The sequence below is a fragment of the Somniosus microcephalus genome, chromosome 5 (genome assembly GCF_052327205.1).
Source record: "Somniosus microcephalus isolate GS21.2 chromosome 5, FLI_Smic_1.0, whole genome shotgun sequence".
Taxonomy (NCBI): Eukaryota; Metazoa; Chordata; class Chondrichthyes; order Squaliformes; family Somniosidae; genus Somniosus; species Somniosus microcephalus.
The window spans coordinates 22,442,116-22,459,513 of NC_140991.1; the positions used below are offsets into that span (position 1 = coordinate 22,442,116).

General features: G+C 50.3%; 1 protein-coding gene across 1 annotated transcript in view; it reads left to right on the forward strand.

Moving 5' to 3' along the window:
• Positions 1-17,398, forward strand: part of vipr1b (vasoactive intestinal peptide receptor 1b) — a 90,984-nt gene that overhangs the window by 43,838 nt on the left and 29,748 nt on the right. The window contains exons 5-6 of the mRNA XM_085987419.1: positions 3,004-3,101; positions 5,260-5,392. Of these exons, the coding sequence (XP_085843545.1) occupies positions 3,004-3,101; positions 5,260-5,392 (231 nt within the window). The remainder of the gene's footprint in view (positions 1-3,003; positions 3,102-5,259; positions 5,393-17,398) is intronic.

A 17,398-nucleotide genomic window follows, 5' to 3' on the forward strand; every position in this document is an offset into this window, starting at 1 on the left:
AATTTTGTACACCTCAATCAGGTCCCCCCTCAGCCTCCTCTGCTCTAAGGAAAACAACCCCAGCCTGTCCAGTTGCTCCTCATAGCCGAAGTGCTCCAGCCCAGGTAACACCCTGAAGAGGAAAAGACAACGGGTGGTTGGGGTGGGGGGCCGGGCTTTCATGGGCCAGCAGCCGGGGAGTTCTGCGGAGTCGACGGGAGCGCATCCTCCTGGCTCCACATCTAAGTTTAATTAACTCGCCTGTTTGCTGCAGGCCAAACCCTCACTAGGCAAAGCTCAGCGAAGCAAGCCCGGTGCCTGGCTTCACTCAGCTCGGCCTAATTTCTTGGCGGGATCCTAAAGCAGGCGTTAGGCCGCTCATTAGTATGTGCGGTGGGGGCCTTAATGCCTGTCTTAGGCGGCCGCCCCGAATGCCTGAAAATCGCCCGAGGGCCAAACCTCCCTCCGTAAAACGGGCACAAGGATGGCCAACTATTACTGCTAAGTGTTTAGAAGAATGAGAGGCGATCTCATTGAAACATAGAAGATTCTGAAGGGGAATTGACAGGGTAGATTCTGAGAGGTTGTTTCCCCTGGCTGGAGTATCTAGAACTAGGGGGCATAGTCTCAGGATAAGGGGTCGGCCATTTAAGACTGAGATGAGGCGGAATTTCTTCACTCAGAGGGTTGTGAATCTTTGGAATTCTCTGCCCCAGAGGGCTGTGGATGCTGAGTCTTTGAGTATATTCAAGGCTGAGATCGATAGATTTTTGGACTCTAGGGGAATCAACAGATATGGAGATCGGGCGGGAAAGTGGTGTTGAGGTCAATGATCAGCCATGATCTTATTGAATGGCGGAGCAGGCTCGAGGGGCCGTATGGCCTACTCCTGCTCCTATTTCTTATGTTCTTAAGGGTCTGGGCTCACACACGAAGAATGGCCCCTCTGGTGAGATGACACAGCATGAGTCCGCTCCTCCAGTGGACAGAGGGGAAAATTAGAAATGGGGACTAAAAGCAGCTGCTGCGTAAAGAAGATACCTCATCCATTATCATCGGTCAGTCAGTCAGTAACTGGAGAGCATAAATTTAAGATCATCGCCAAACAAACAAAGGGCAAGGTTAGGAAAAAATAAAACTTATGCAGAGGGTTGATCGGACATGGAATGCCCGACGGAATAGCTTTAAAAAGGGAAGGTGATAAATATTTGAAATAGAAACATTTTAAAGGATATGGAGGTTTGGGCAGGAAATGGGACCAAGTGGATCGCTCTTTCAGAGAGCCAGCACAGGCACAATGGGTCGAATGGCCTCCTCCTGTGCCGTAAAACACCGTGATATTTTGCAGCGCACATTCACCGATAATTTGTTGGTCCCTTCTAAAATAAAGAAGCATAGAAAATAGAAGCAGGAGTAGGCCATTCGGCCCCTTGAGCCTGTTCCGCCATTTACAGGAAACTTTCTGGTATCCGGCACTGACGGGACCGAGTTGGTGCCGTCCCATCAAAACTGCCGTATAAACCAGCGCTAATGTTAAAACATACGGAGCTTTTCAGCTCCGTGTGAATCAACAAACCCTGTTGCTTAGCAACAGCTTCAAAACAGTCAGCCGCAGCTTAAAAGCGTCTCTGTAGCTAAGCAACAGCTTCAGCTTGACCTTGCAGAGCCTGACTGGGGGAAAAAAAAGGCAACGAGAAGTAAAAAAACTTATAGGAAACGGCTCCTGAATTTTGCCGGTAGATAGAGCTTTCCGGACTTTTAACCTCCGGTTAAACAAAAGTTTCCTGTAATGAGATCATGGCTGATCATCCAAATTCAGTACCTTGTCCCTGCTTTCTCCCCATATCCCTTGATCCCTTTAGCCTTAAGAAATATATCTAAAGAAGCATATTATAAAAATCCTGAGGGCGGATTTTCCTCAGGGCAGCAGGGAGAGGAGACGTGGAAAATCCGGGCCTACCTGATCGACAAAAGCCTCATCTCAAAGGCAAAAGACTTTTTTTTTAAACTCCCACCTGAGTTTTAGTAACGTTTACTAAAAGATTTACTGCAGTGACATTCACTTCTGCAGCTAGCTAGCTGGCAGAAATCATTCACGCCCAGCGTTGAACTTATGTAAAGTTTGTATGTTTACTTATATATTAGTTAAGCGGGCACTCCTTGCGATAACCAGTCCCCGGCACAATTTTATTCATGCCTGTAACCAAAAAGTGAGCTTTGATGTGAAGTGCTTCCATTGCAGCTTAGCAGCTGCTGAATGTTCAGAGAGGTCATAGGTAATTGTTCCTTTTTGTGTCCAACTGACCATGACAAGAGAGCTATCTACTCTGCAAAGGTTCTGGGCCATTGTAACTGTGATTGCTGACAGCCAATGACACATAATAACCCTTCCCGTTTAACAGCAAGATAATAAACATATATATGTGTGTGTGTGTGCGCGCGCGTTAGGGTTGCCAGCTTTAGTTGGCCGTACTCCTGACCTTCCGTCTCCAACCAGCCCGTCCAGTCAAACAGGCTTTTCTCCCCATCGCCAGTTTTTTTTTAAACTAATAAATGAAAGTGTTCAAAGAGCATGAAAAAAGTATATATATATACAGTACATGATCAGTCGACAATGCCATCATTATCATTGTATGCAGGAATCCCGCCCCAACCGCGGGTTTTGCCATACGCGAATTTCACGTATCCACGGTTCCCACTCTGCGACAATTTTTGTCAACTGCGGCCGTGAAATTCGGGTATCCACGCTTTTTAATTTAGGAACAAGGTAAAAAAACACGATTTTTACGCTCTTTATATGCTTTTTATATTCTTTTTTTAAATGTGTTTATAGTGAATTTGCCAATCGCGGTTTTACTAACCACGGACGTATCCGTTGGGGAGGGATTCCCGTATTGTAACTCTCAGGATGGCGGAAGGCGAGTTAGATGGAACTTGGGTCTATTTTTGTCTAGCAATTCCTGTGTCAGTGTCAGCAAAACTGGGACAAAATATTAATCAGATGAATGTCCCCCCCCCACACAGAGAGAATTCTACAGAGCAGTGAAGACCGGCTACACCGTGGGACACAGTTTGTCCCTCTTTTCCCTGATGGCTGCTATGATCATCCTTTGTATTTTCAGGTAGGACGTGAACTGTATTTTCAGCTCTGTGAGTATAATACATTCCTCATCTTTTGATTACAGTGTAAACCTGCTGAAATAATCCACTAAAGGTGCTGTGTATTTTCAAGTGTTCCTAGATAAATGTTTGTTTTGTGTATAAATATATACTACAGCTATTGAGGAACTCTGCCTGCAGGTGATACTTGGTTGATTTTCAATGAGGAATGGATATTAATATATGGCAAATATAATCATCTTATAGGGGTTGGCATTCCTGTTCTCGGGAATCTAAGGTCAAGGCTAGGAGGGCCTGATAAAGGGATCCTTAGAGCCTGAAGTACAACAGCAGAGGGTGCAAGCTGGGCTGGAGGAGGTTACAGAGATTGGGGGATGGGCTGGAGGAGATTACAGAGGTCAGGTGTAGGACTGGAGGAGATTACAGAGCTCGGGGGATGGGCTGGAGGAGGTTACAGAGGTCAGGTGTAGGACTGGAGGAGGTTACAGAGGTCGGGTGTAGGACTGGAGGAGGTTACAGAGGTCGGGTGTAGGACTGGAGGAGGTTACAGAGGTCGGGTGTAGGACTGGAGGAGGTTACAGAGGTCGGGTATAGGACTGGAGGAGGTTACAGAGGTCGGGTGTAGGACTGGAGGAGGTTACAGAGATCGGGTGTACGAATGGAGGAGGTTAGAGGTCGGGTGTAGGACTGGAGGAGGTTACAGAGAGTGGGTGTAGGGCTAGAGGAGGTTACAGAGGTCAGGTGTAGGACTGGAGGAGGTTACAGAGGTCGGGTGTAGGACTGGAGGAGGTTACAGAGGTCGGGTGTAGGACTGGAGGAGGTTACAGAGAGCGGGTGTAGGGCTGGAGGAGGTTACAGAGATCGGGTGTACGAATGGAGGAGGTTACAGAGGTCGGGTGTAGGAATGGAGGAGGTTACAGAGAGCGGGTGTAGGGCTGGAGGAGGTTACAGAGGTCGGGTGTAGGGCTGGAGGAGGTTACAGAGATCGGGTGTAGGGCTAGAGGAGGTTACAGAGGTTGGGTGTAGGACTAGAGGAGGTTACAGAGAGCGGGTGTAGGGCTGGAGGAGGTTACAGAGATCGGGCGTACGAATGGAGGAGGTTACAGAGGTCGGGTGTAGGAATGGAGGAGGTTACAGAGAGCGGGTGTACGAATGGAGGAGGTTACAGAGAGCGGGTGTAGGGCTGGAGGAGGTTACAGAGATCGGGTGTAGGGCTAGAGGAGGTTACAGAGGTTGGGTGTAGGACTGGAGGAGGTTACAGAGGTCGGGTGTAGGGGTGGAGGAGGTTACAGAGGTCGGGTGTAGGGATGGAGGAGGTTACAGAGGTCGGGTGTAGGGATGGAGGAGGTTACAGAGGTCTGGTGTAGGGATGGAGGAGGTTACAGAGGTCAGGTGTAGGGATGGAGGAGGTTACAGAGGTCAGGTGTAGGGCTGGAGGAGGTTACAGAGAGTGGGTGGAGGGCTAGAGGAGGTTACAGAGGTCCGGTGTAGGGCTGGAGGAGGTTACAGAGGTCGGGTGTAAGACTGGAGGAGGTTACAGAGAGCAGGTGTAGGACTGGAGGAGGTTACAGAGGTCGGGTGTAAGACTGGAGGAGGTTACAGAGAGCGCGTGTAGGGCTGGAGGAGGTTACAGAGGTCGTGTGTACGAATGGAGGAGGTTAGAGGTCAGGTGCAGGGCTGGAGGGGTTTGTAGAAGTCGGGATTTGTAAATGAAGATGAGGATTGTGAAATCATTGTGTTGAGGATCCAGACCCAGTTGAGGTCATCAAGGACAGCAGTGGTCAATGAGCAGGATTTAGCACTGTCCGCGTAAACGTATCGACAACTCAACACTTGCAGGCGCCCACCATCATTCCCTGTTTACATGCCCTGTTGTAATATGGAGGTTTTTGTTTAACTACCATCTCCTCAATATGGGCCGTTTGTGCGACTCATTTCATAGAAACATAGAAACATAGAAGATAGGAGCAGGAGTAGGCCATTGGGCCCCTCAAGCCTGCTCCGCCATTTAATGAGATCATGGCTGATCATCCAAATTCAGTACCCGGTCCCTGCTTTCTCCCCATATCCCTTGATCCCTTTAACCTTAAGAAATATATCTAACTCCTTCTTTTGGGAATGTGGTGCGCTGACACTAATCACCGTCCATTCTCTCTGCAGGAAGTTGCACTGTACACGGAATTACATCCACATGCACCTGTTTATGTCCTTCGTCCTGAGGGCCATCGCTGTCTTCATCAAGGACCTTGTCTTGTTTGAAGCTGGTGAATCAGACCATTGCTCCATAGTCTCAGTAAGTACCGAGCAGCAGAAGTCTCTTACCGTCAAACCCAATTTACTATACGTTTAAAAGTGGGGGGGGGGGGCAGGAAAGTCTAAAGGCGGGAATACTTTCGGTTCAAACACACTTCTAATTTAAAAGAACTTTGACGTGACAATTTCTTACTGCAAGCGGCCCCAACAGGCCAGTTGCTCCTTCCTATTTGGCCACTTCATGATCTCATCAAAAGGAAGCTGCCTGCCTCAGCCCAGAGCAGCTCCATTAACTACAATGAGGAGACAACTTCATACCAACCTAGGAGTTAATCTGGAGCCTCCTGACCCAGGAAGCCAAACCGGAGGCAAGGGCCAGCTTCCTCCTTGTTTTATTTTAAGCTGCTTCATTGAGAAACTTAGATGAAGGGCTCGGGCCAGTTGGTCCGGACACGACCAAGGTTGAAAAGAGTAGGAGATCTGACGAGGCAAGTCAAGAAGTAGTAGCGGTTAGTTGAGGCCAAACTTGGGGGGTTTGAAAGCTCTGTAGAGTTGCAGGGAGAAGCAAAGTCTCGAGGTGTTCGGGAATTCCACGGTTTTGAGGCTTTGGGTAAGAGTGACCTGCAGCTGAAGGTCTTGACTTTAACACAGTGGGGATACAGGGAGGAAAAGGAGGGTGTAGGACAATGTTTTTGGAGCTGAGGAAGAACAACAGTGGAAGGCTTCGAGGAGCAATGATGATAATAGGGATGAAGGAACGGGGTAGGAAAGAGGCAAATTCCCAGGCAGACATCTTGAGGACAAGAGGAAGGATACCGTCAGGCCCAGAGTGCAGAGAATGGAGGATTCAGTGGGATAAAACTCAACTGTGAAGGTGGTGAGCATCATTGCAAACAGTAAGATAGTCAGGGCTCCTTTCTGAAAGGTCAGACGGACTGAAAGCACAGGAATTCGAAACGGCAAACCCACAGGCATCAAGAAGCACTGGTGTAAGACTGTGATCGAAGACATGTAGAGGTTCTTTCAATAGCTGGGGGAGGAAAGTGAGGAGAGGGAGGCTGAGCTGTTCCATTGCGATGATTGGAATATCTCAGCAGCCTCTCGCAGGGAATGTATTATTTTTTTCATCTGTCGGTAATTGAATCCAGTGCAAATGTGGTGTGAAGTGACATTTTTTGGCAAAGGAGCAAACTACTTCTTAAGTGAGAAATTCAAAGCATGAAACGCTATCCTTATTTTTCTGTGACTGAAGAGAAATCTTGTACCTGTTATTTTCTTAACCCTGTCCAGGTTCACTGGTGGGTTTAGTGAGAGTGTGTCCAGGTTCAATGGTGGATTTAGTGAGAGATGTGTCCAGGTTCACTGGTGGATTTAGTGAGAGTGTGTCCAGGTTCACTGGTGGATTTAGTGAGAGTGTGTCCAGGTTCAATGGTGGATTTAGTGAGAGTGTGTCCAGGTTCACTGGTGGATTTAGTGAGAGATGTGTCCGGGTTCACTGGTGGATTTAATGAGGGATGTGTCCAGGTTTTGATGAATTGGCACTTTAAATCTAGGTCCAATATATCCTTCCTGAGCAGCGGTGCCCAGAAATGAACGCAGTACTCCAGATGTGGTCTGATCCCAAAACACTGGTGAAAATCCAGTAATCCCATGTCATAATTACAGTCAAGGCTGTCGGAGGCCATTTTATTGTCACTTCTGAACCGTATTGCACGGCTCACGGGACGTTACGTCACAGAATTATTTTGCAAGTGTTTAGTTTACTTCGCTCCCAGCCCGCCCCCACCCGAGCCCCCGCACCTCCAACAAAAATGTTCTCCTCTACTCTGCTGCAAGTCTTGCTCTTCTGGGACTTTGCTCTCACTCGTGATGCAGGGCTACTGCAAACTCTTTAGCCAAAACTCAGAACCAGGTGGGATCCTGTCCTATCCTGAAGTCCACACACGTGCAGTTCGTACCAGGAGGTTCTAGGAGCACAAACAATGCCTAATTCTCTGGCTTCTCTGTACCATTTTGTCTTTTATTTTCTATTTATTCTTTTTATCCATTTGTTTTAAGGCCCTCCTATTCTCACCTTCGATCAAACCAACGTCCATTTTCACAGCCAGCTCTATGTCGGTCAAAATCCATTGGCTGAAAACCCTAAACCTGTTTTTATTTTTCCGGCCCATCAGTAGTTAACTTTAACCTGCGAGTATAGTTAGAGCCAAGGGGTCCATATTTTTTTTAATTGGTAGACTCCAAGAAGCATAAAGCGGAGATTTAAATAACCAGCTAGCAGCCCAGATAACAGGGTTCACTGAAACACGGCACCTGATTGGCAGGGCGAATGGGCAAAGTGGTTAAAAATTTGCCTTGTCGACAACTCTACGGTTCGATCTGTCAAAACCGCACAAAAATTATTCTCTTTGTTCTTCATGAGACCATATTCAAACGGTCAAAATTTTTGAGTTTGATATCTCGGATTAAGAGCGGACAAGACCATCAAAGTAGGACTTGGTGCCTTTCATCCCAGCGCTGTGCCTGTTAAGTCTGTGTGTTATAATGAGAATTACTACACAGACCACAAGAGTAAATTTTAACAGGACTTTACTAGTCGAAGGTCAGGGCGGAACTGCCCAATAAATCATTACACAGCACTTATATACCGGTGTGGTCACCACCGGTATTACAGTATACAGCAGCCAAGATAAAGTAGTGCAACCCTTAAAATAGTTCTCTTAAAGGTGGAACGGTTACATACACTACAATCCTCCCTTTTTAGCTTAACAGTATATATTCCCCATTAAACATAACATCATAACATATATACACAACTTCATGTAAAACAGTTCACAGATTCAGTCTCTCTGGAGGCTTCCTGACTCGGTCCGGATAACGCCTCGGTGGTGTAGTAGTTTTCGGTGGTGTAGTAGGTTCTTTTGGCAAGGTCGATTCGGCTTGAATGCCAGTGTCGGGTTCATCTGGTTCCAGTATCACCGGATCGGAGGTAGATACTATGGGTATCTCTGCTTCATCATTAGGCGTATAGAGTTGTGGTGTAGGTTGTCCCTTTTCGGATGACTCTATGATCTGGTCAACATGGCGCCTTATTATGCTTTCACCAATGTCCACGGTATACATCAGCGGTCCTAGTCGTGTGCAAATAGTTCCAGGCTGCCATTTCTCGGTACGGTAGTCCCGGGCCAAAACTTGTTGACCTATCTGGAAGGTTCTAGTTGGCCTTTCATTCATGCCTTGAAATTGCCGGTTCTCTACATCCCTTCTGATGTTTGGCTTGATCAAATCCAGCCGGCATCTTAGTCTTCTATTGAAAAACATCATGGCGGGAGTTTGGTTTGTAACCACGTGTTGCATTCCTGTACGCCAACAAGAAGTTATCTACCTTATGTTGTAGATTTATGTCTTCATTACCCATGGCCTTTATGGCCTCCTTGAAGGTCTGGACAAACCTTTCAGCTAATCCATTGGTGGCGGGATGGTATGGGGCGGACGTGTAGTGCTTAACCCCATTGTTTTTTAAGAACTTCCTGAATTCTTCGGACACAAATTGTGGTCCATTATCAGAACAGATCTGTTCCGGCAGCCCATTCCTGGCAAATATGGTCCTTAATACTGTGATGGTTTTTTCCGTGGTGGTGGAGGACATCTTTATTACCTCCGGCCACTTGGAGTGTGCATCCACCGCGATTAAGAACATTGGCCTAGAAATTCAGTCTGGACACTTTTGGGGCGCTAAAGTCGGGCGCTCGCTAAAGTTAGCGGCCGCCGGAAAGTGTAGGCCACATCGCCGAAATTCAGTAGAGTTGGCCCTAAGTTTGGCCGAGCGCTGAAACTGGCGTTGAAATGCTGTGTTCCGGCGCTAAGCCGGCGATGCGGCCTAATAACGCCGAAGCCGGGCGCAGCGCAGGTGCGGTCATGTTTTGATTGACAGCAGACACCCTGACGCCGGCCAGCTCTTAAAGGGGGAAGGGTCAACTTTGACTGCTGCCACGCCCTGCATACTGGAGCCCTGCAGCTAGGCCTCAGCACTACTGGTGTGCCAAAATAGCGCCTGGAGCAATGGAGAGGGCCCGTGAGCGAGCGCAGCGCTTCTCAGAGCATGCTCTGAGTGTGCTCATTCATGGTGTGGAGAAGAGAAGAGAGATCCTGTGCCCGGACAGTGGCAGGAAGGCTCCCAGGAGCCAGTACAGGAGAGCCTGGGGCAAAATCGCCCGCAGGGTGTCATCCACCTGTGATGTCCCCAGGAGTGCGGACCAATGCCGCAAGAAGTTCAACGACCTCACTCGGATGGTGAAGGTGAGTACCCTTTCCAGTGACCCCCTCATCCTTGCATGTGCACCTCACATTATGGGCAAAGGGACCTCAAAGGCCTAATGGGCAGCCCTCCTCCCGCAGCAATGGCACTTGCATGTTCATCAATAGCACTTTCTGAACTTAACACACTGGCCAAGCTATTCGACCATGGGAGGCAGTGCACCCAGCAACAGGGCACCACACTGGCCAAGCTATTCCACCATGGGAGGCAGTGCACACAGCGACAGGGCACCACACTGTACTTAGAGGCCGTCCTTTCTCTTGCAGGCCAAGCTGGCGAGCAATGTAAGGAGCCAGGCTGTCACTTGTGGAGGCCGTCCCGAGTACCAGGCGCTCACTGATCTGGAGGAGAGCGTGGCACGACTCATGCGTGGCCGGGTGACTGGCCCTGTCGCGATCGGCGAGGCGGACCCTGTACTGGTACCCACTGGTAAGGACATGACCGGTTGCACCTCTCTCGTTGCCCTCGCACTTCAGATCTACATCCTTTCCCACTGACCGACAAATGCGCATAATGCACCACTCAGGCCTCCCTCGCTGACGGCCTGTCCTCACTCTAAAGCTACTCTTGTGCCTTCCTGCTTTCAGCTGGTGAGGAGGAGGTGGTCCCTGAAGCGCAGAGAGCCAGGCCCTTGGAGGAGGAGGACGTCGAGGACCAGGAGGAAGGCGGCACATTGGGGGAACCCTCCTCCGCGCCAGGGGATGGCAATGGAGGGGAGACGTCTGGCCTGCAGGAGAGCCAGGGGGAGGTGTTGGAGGGGAGGGCCGAAGCTGGTCCCAGTAGGGTGGACGCACGCGGGAAGGCTCCGGCAGCACGCCAGCCTTCTCCCCAGAGGGGGGAGGTGTTGGAGGGGAGGGCAGAACCTGGCCCAAGTGGGGTCGATGCACGCGGGAAGGGTCGGCCAGCTCGGCGGCCTTCTCCCCGGAGGGAGAGTCCGCCCTCCAGTCCGGACACTGTCCTCGCCCAGGAGGTGCGCGTCCTCGATGAGATGTCGGCGGCGTCTGAGCGGCGCCACCAAGAGTTCATGGGGGTGGTCGAACAGATGCCTCACGCCATTGAGTCCCTGGCTCAGAGTGTGGTGGCTTTCGGGGAATCACAGGCCAGGGGGTTCGAACACCTCACGGCAGCGCACGACAGGGGTGTCCAGCAACTGGCCGCAGCGCACGACAGGGGTGTCCAGCAACTGGCCGCAGCGCAGGACGCGGGTGTGCAGCAACTGGCGGCAGCGCAGGACGCGACTCGCGAGATGAGTGGTGCCGTCCACACACTGGCAGAGCTGATGCGGGCACATACCAGGGCAGTTCGGGCACTCACTTCTGCCACACTCGCTGTGGCACGGAGGCATCACCATGGCACCCGCCGCCCTGCTGCAGCACAGCGGTCTGGCCTCCCCCAGATTGCTGCGCTTGCTCGACTGCCAGCCCGGCCGAGTGCCAGTGTCTCTGGCGAGCAGCGCGCACCTGCCATCAGCCAGCTTGCCCCCAATGGTGCTGCCGACACTGCCACTCCCCCAGCCAAGGTGCGACGAGCTGCTGCTAAGACTGATGCTGCCCAGCCACAGCTGCAGCAGTCAGCAGCCGGCCCCTCCCGGGCCAGGCCTCGTCTAGGCCGACCCCCAAGGTCATCTGCCGACACGCTTTGTGGCCCTCATGAGCCTTCCCCCAGCCTCGCCACACCCACAGGGCCCAGGTTGAGGCGGAGCAGCAGGTCGGCCAGGGGCCGGAGAAGCCTGTCTAAGGACTCGCCCTCTCGGCACACCCATTAGAGTGTGGTGAGAGCGGTTTCTTTTATATTGGGGGGCTTGTGTTGTGGGGGGCATTATTTTGTTAAGGCCAAGGATCAAGGCATTTTTTGTTTTCATGGGGGTGTCTCTGTTGTGGGGGGGGGGCTTATTTTTGTAAGGCCGCTGTTGAAGGCCTTTCGGATGGGCAAGTTTTGTTAGTCCTCCCCAGGTTTTGGGAGTGACAGATGTTTTTGACTGTTTTTTGGGGGTCTTGTCTGTTTTTCTGTTTCATGTGGGAAGGGCCCTGAGTTTGTGAAATAAAGCTTTTGATTTATTCAGCATGTCCAGGTGTCATGTTTGAAGTGGTTGTTGCGTTAACCGGCTGAGGGCTTGCGGAGCGGCTGCCTCAGGTGCGTTCATTGCCACAGGCCATTCCCTGACAGGGGGCCTAGAAGTGTCGATCAATAAGCCCCCGGCGGACGGCCCTTGGCCCTTGTCGCTCCCTCCTGGGCTGGTCCTCCTCCTCCTCCTCCTCCTCCTGCTCGTCCTCCTGAGGTGGTGGTGCAATGCCAGGTGGCAGTGCCTGAGTCCTGCGGATAGCCAGGTTGTGCAGCATGCAGCACACGACGACGAACTGGGAGACTCTATCCGGCGAATACTGAAGAGATCCTCCGGAACGATCCAGGAAGCGGAACCGTTGCTTGAGGACGCCTATCGTTTGCTCGATGATGTTCCTTGTGGCTTGATGGCTTTCGTTGTATGCCTCCTCCGCTGGGGTCCTGGGCGCGCGGAGCGGGGTCATGAGCCATGTACACAAAGGGTAGCCCTTGTCCCCGATAAGCCATCCCCTTGGTGGAGGCTGTGCCTCGAACATGTCTGCCACAGTAGTCTGGCGCAGGATAAATGCATCGTGGCTGCTTCCTGGGAAGCGGGCATTGACAGCTAGGATGCGCTGCCTGTGGTCACACACCAGCTGTACATTTAGGGAATGGTAGCCCTTCCGGTTGCGGTAATCCTCGGCATTGTGGATAGGTGCCCGCATAGCCACATGCGTGCAGTCAATGGCGCCCTGCACCATGGGGAAGCCCGCGATCCTGCCAAATCCGACTGCACGCTGCTCCTGCCTCTGTCGGGTCATGGGGAAGGAGATGAATTGGTGTCTCCTCGCGTAAAGTGCATCGGTGACCTGCCGGATGCAGCGATGCGCGGCGAACTGGGAGATGTTCGCTATGTCCGCAGCAGCGGCTTGGAAGGAGCCGCTTGCATAAAAGTTCAGAGCCACCGTGACCTTCACTTCCACCGAGAGAGACGTCCTGCACATCAGCTGTGGACGCAGATCTGTGTGAAGCAGCTGGCAGATCTCTGCAACCACCTCCCTTCTGAAGCGCAGCCTCTTCACACAATGCGCCGCAGTCATGGTGAGATAGGACACCTGCTGCCGGTATTGCCTGAGTGGGTAAGGCCTACGTTGCCGACGCCTGATGGTCCCTCTGCGTCTAGGCATGGCTGGCCCTCTCTCACAGCGTCTGCGAGCCCTTCGCACATAATGCTGCAACTGAGGGTTGGCCCCCCATACAGCCCCCATAATAAAGTTGAGAACAGATAAATCACAATGAATCAAATGTCAAAGCACTGGCCAGAAGCCAAAAATACCTCTCCTATGTTGTCCCAAATCAGTAAGCTCTGTCCCTTGGTCTCTGTCCAGAAATCCAAAGCAGTAAAGTCATTGCAGCAAAATGGCTGGGCTTTATAGGTCAGTGTAAGTGCCCTTTAATTTGCGCTCCCCGAGGCCCACAGGGCCTCTTTTGCGTTCCACCTCACAGTTCTTAGCAGCGCCACGCCCACATTGGGCGGGCACCACTGAATTTCCGGTTTGGGGCGCACAAACAGCGTTGCGCGACGATATGACGTCATAAGCTGCGCGCGCACCTGAGCGGGCGCAAACACTTTGCGCCGGCGCTAAATGTCAACTGAATTTGGGCGTCGGCGCAGATCGGACTGCGTTCAGGCGCTAAGTGTTTAGCGCCGGAAATATAGCCCTTTTATGGCGTTAGCGGCTGGCGCAACCCACTGAATTTCTAGGCCATTGAGTCCATAAATGGACCAGCAAAGTCGATATGTACCCTTTGCTATGGAGATGAGGGCCACTCCCATGGATGTAGAGGGGCTTGTGGTGGGGCGTTTTGGACCTTCTGGCATCCTAGACAGCTCTTGGTCATTTCTTCGATGTCTCCATCGATACCTGGCCACCACACAAACGCTCTGGCTAGGTTCTTCATTTTCACTCCACCCAGATGCCCCTCGTGAAGTTCCTTTAGCACTTTATGCTGGAGTTTGGGTGGAATCACCACTCTGGATCCACACATCAAAGTTCCTCGGCACACTGACAGCTGCTCTCTTCTTTGCGAGAATGCTGGCAACAGTGGTTCGCCGTGTGCTGGCCATCCCTTCACCGTTAAATCGTAGACTCGTGAGAGAGTCGGGTCATTTCTCGTTTCCTTTTCGATGGTAGAATTTGTTACTGGTAGACACTCCACTATGGTTGAGTGGAACATCTCCACTGGGTCCACTGTAGGCGCCTCTTCTACCGTTGGCAACGGTAGGCGCGATAAACCGTCAGCATTCCCATGCTGTTTTGATCCTTTGTATTCTATGTCATATTGGTGTGCCCCTAGGAAAAGGGACCACCTCTGTAGCCTTTGCGCTGTCATAATGGAAACGCCCTTTTTAGGGTTGAATATGGATACCAATGGCTGGTGGTCTGTCAGCAGTGTAAACTTCTGGCCCTGCAGGTAATGATTAAACTTCTTTACACCCCACACCAGGCTGAGAGCCTCCCTATCTATCTGAGCATAGTTGCACTCAGCGGAGGTCAATGATCTGGATGCAAATGCGACTGGCCTTTCCAAGCCATTTGGCAACTTGTGTGAGAGTACTGCTCCAATACCATAAGGAGAAGCATCACAAGCTAAACGAATAGGTAGCGTTGGGTTGAAATGAGCCAACACTTCCTCCGAGGTGATCAATGCCTTGCTTTTGCGAAAGGCCTTCTTACAGTCCTCGCTCCACTTCCATGGTACTTCTTTCTGCAAAAGAGCATTCAGCGGGTGCAGCACCGTGGATAGATTTGGCAGAAACTTATGGTAATAGTTAATCAACCCTAGGAACGACCTCAACTGGGATACATTTTCGGGAGCGGGAGCCTTCACAACAGCTTCGATCTTGTCAGGTGACTTGTGCAGCCCCTCCTGGTCAATGACATGACCATAGTACGAGATCCGTTTCTGAAAGAACTCACATTTCTGGCGATTAACTCGAAGTCCATATTCCTTCAACCTGGTGAGCACCAGTTTCAAATTTGCAAGGTGTTCCTCATCGTCATCTCCTGTAATCAGGATATCGTCCAAGTAACATTGAGTGTTTGGAATTCCCTGTAATACCTGCTCCATGGCCCTCTGCCAAATTGCTGGAGCCGAAGCCACTCCAAAAACCAGTCTATTATATCGATACAAGCCTCTGTGCGTGTTGATTGTGAGATACTGGCGCGACTCTTCCTCAACTTCCATCTGTAAGTATGCTTGTGCCAGGTCTATCTTGGTGAAGTGTTTCCCACCAGAAAATGAAGCAAAGATATCCTCAATCCGCGGAAGCGGATATTGCACCGTGTGAAGCACCGGATTAACTGTGATCTTGAAGTCTCCACAGATGCGGACCTTCCCCGGTTCCCCTGGCTTGTTACTCGATGAACGCTTCATGACGGGAACAATGGGCGTGGCCCACTCACTCCAGTCCACCTTAGACAGTACTCCTGAACGTTCTAGCCCTTCCAGCTCAGCTTCCACAGCAGGTCGTATCGCATAAGGTACCGGTCTGGCTTTGAAAAATTTTGGGTTTGCATGTTCTGCAATCTTGATTTTTGCCTTAATTCCTCTTAGTGTTCCCAGTCCCTGTTGGAACACCTCTTTAGCCTCATCCAATATTCTGGACAATCGTTCAGGTTTGACATTCCTTTTTCCGGAATCTACCGTCATTGCTTTTAGGGAGTGCCAGTCCATATTTATTTTCCTGATCCACTCCCGTCCCAGAAGTGGTGGACCTCCCTCAGGTAGTACATATAAGTCCATTCCTTGGTGTTCTTTGCCCTTGTGTATCACCTTGACTTTTATCTTTCCGATGGGGTATACTTTTTGCCCCGTGTATGTCTGCAATACTATCTCCGTATCCCGTAGGGGAATATGTGTGAATAACCTTTTGTAATCTTGCTTATTCATGACCGTCAACGCCGATCCGGTGTCCAATTCCATCTTCACTTGGACTCCTGCTATCTGCAGTGTGACCCAGATAGTTTGTCGGTCAGCTTCCTTACTCACATTGTGAATTCTCAGACTACCCAGTTCCTTGCTGTTGGAGTCTGAATCCGAATTCTGTTCATCCGAACTCTTCTCAGCCACCTTATGTACCTTTCTGCACTTTTCCTGTGGTGTCTTTTTGTTGCTGGTCTTCTTTCCTGACCAGCATACTTTAGCTATGTGACCAAGCTTGCCACATTTTCTACATTCCTGGTTTTTAAACCAGCATTGGTTCTGATCGTGTGTTGTCTTTCCACAACGATAACATTTCGTTGTACCCAAAGCCATTTGATCTACGCTGAGTACCGCTGCCTTCAGCTGCATTTCCGCAGTGCCTCTCGCTGCGGCTTCGTGCGATGCTGCAATAGTGACAGCCTTATCAAGTGTAAGATCATTCTCTTCAAGTAGCCGCTTTTGTGTTCCTTCTTTCGACAATCCACACACGAATTTGTCTCTCAGTGCCTCTGTCAGGCTTTCCCCAAACTGACAGTATTTCGCTAGCTTACGCAGTTCAATTAAATACTCCGCGTTGCTTTCCTCTTTCAGTTGCGTTCTCGCATAAAATTTAAATCGTTCCGCTAACATCAGCGGTGTGGGGTTCAAATGATTCTTCAGGACAGCAACAATATTAGCGAAAGTCTGATCCGCCGGTTTAGCTGGTGATAGAAGATGCTTCAATAGCCCGTATGTCTTCGCACCCATTGAGTTTAGTAAGGTTAGTGCTTTATCTTCATCTGATATTTTATTTGCCTTACAATATATCTCTATGCGTTCTACATACGTGGCCCAATCTTCAACATCAGGATCGAAATCGTTGATGTTACCACGCTTAGGCATCCTCGCAATCTTCTTGAGAAACAAAAAAAAAGAAATTTTTCTTTTTTTTTTTTAAATGGCAGTTTCCCGCGCTTGTCTTCTTCCCCCGCCTCTGAAAATGGCGGCTCCCCGCGTTTGCCTTTCTCCCCGCTGGCTGTAATGGCGCAGACCACAAGAGTAAATTTTAACAGGACTTTACTAGTCGAAGGTCAGGGCGGAACTGCCCAATAAATCATTACACAGCACTTATATACCGGTGTGGTCACCACCGGTATTACAGTATACAGCAGCCAAGATAAAGTAGTGCAACCCTTAAAATAGTTCTCTTAAAGGTGGAACGGTTACATACACTACAGTGCCCCTGAATTAATTGACTACAGTAGCGAAGAATTGTTTCCCCCCACCACCCACCCCCCAAGCCTCTACTCTCTCAATTTTCTCTGCGTCGCTTAACATCAGAACATTCAGATGTCCCCCGAGAAGCATAACTTCACATCCTAGGATACAGATAATCATAGCATCATACAGCATAAAGGAGGACATTCGGCCCATCGTGCCTGAGGCTTTAAACCGAGTTCCCCGTCTGCGCTCTCACAGGTGGACGTAAAAGATCACCGTGGCACTATATCGAAGAAGAGCAAGGGGGAGTTCTCCCCGGTGTCCTGGGCCAATATTTATCCCTCAATCAACATCACTAAAAGCAGATTATCTGGGTCATTATCACATTGCTGTTTGTGGGAGCTTGCTGTGCGCAAATTGGCTGCCGCGTTTCCCACATTACAACAGTGACTCCACTTAAAGAGTACGTCATTGGCGGTAAAGCGCTTTGGGACGTGGTCG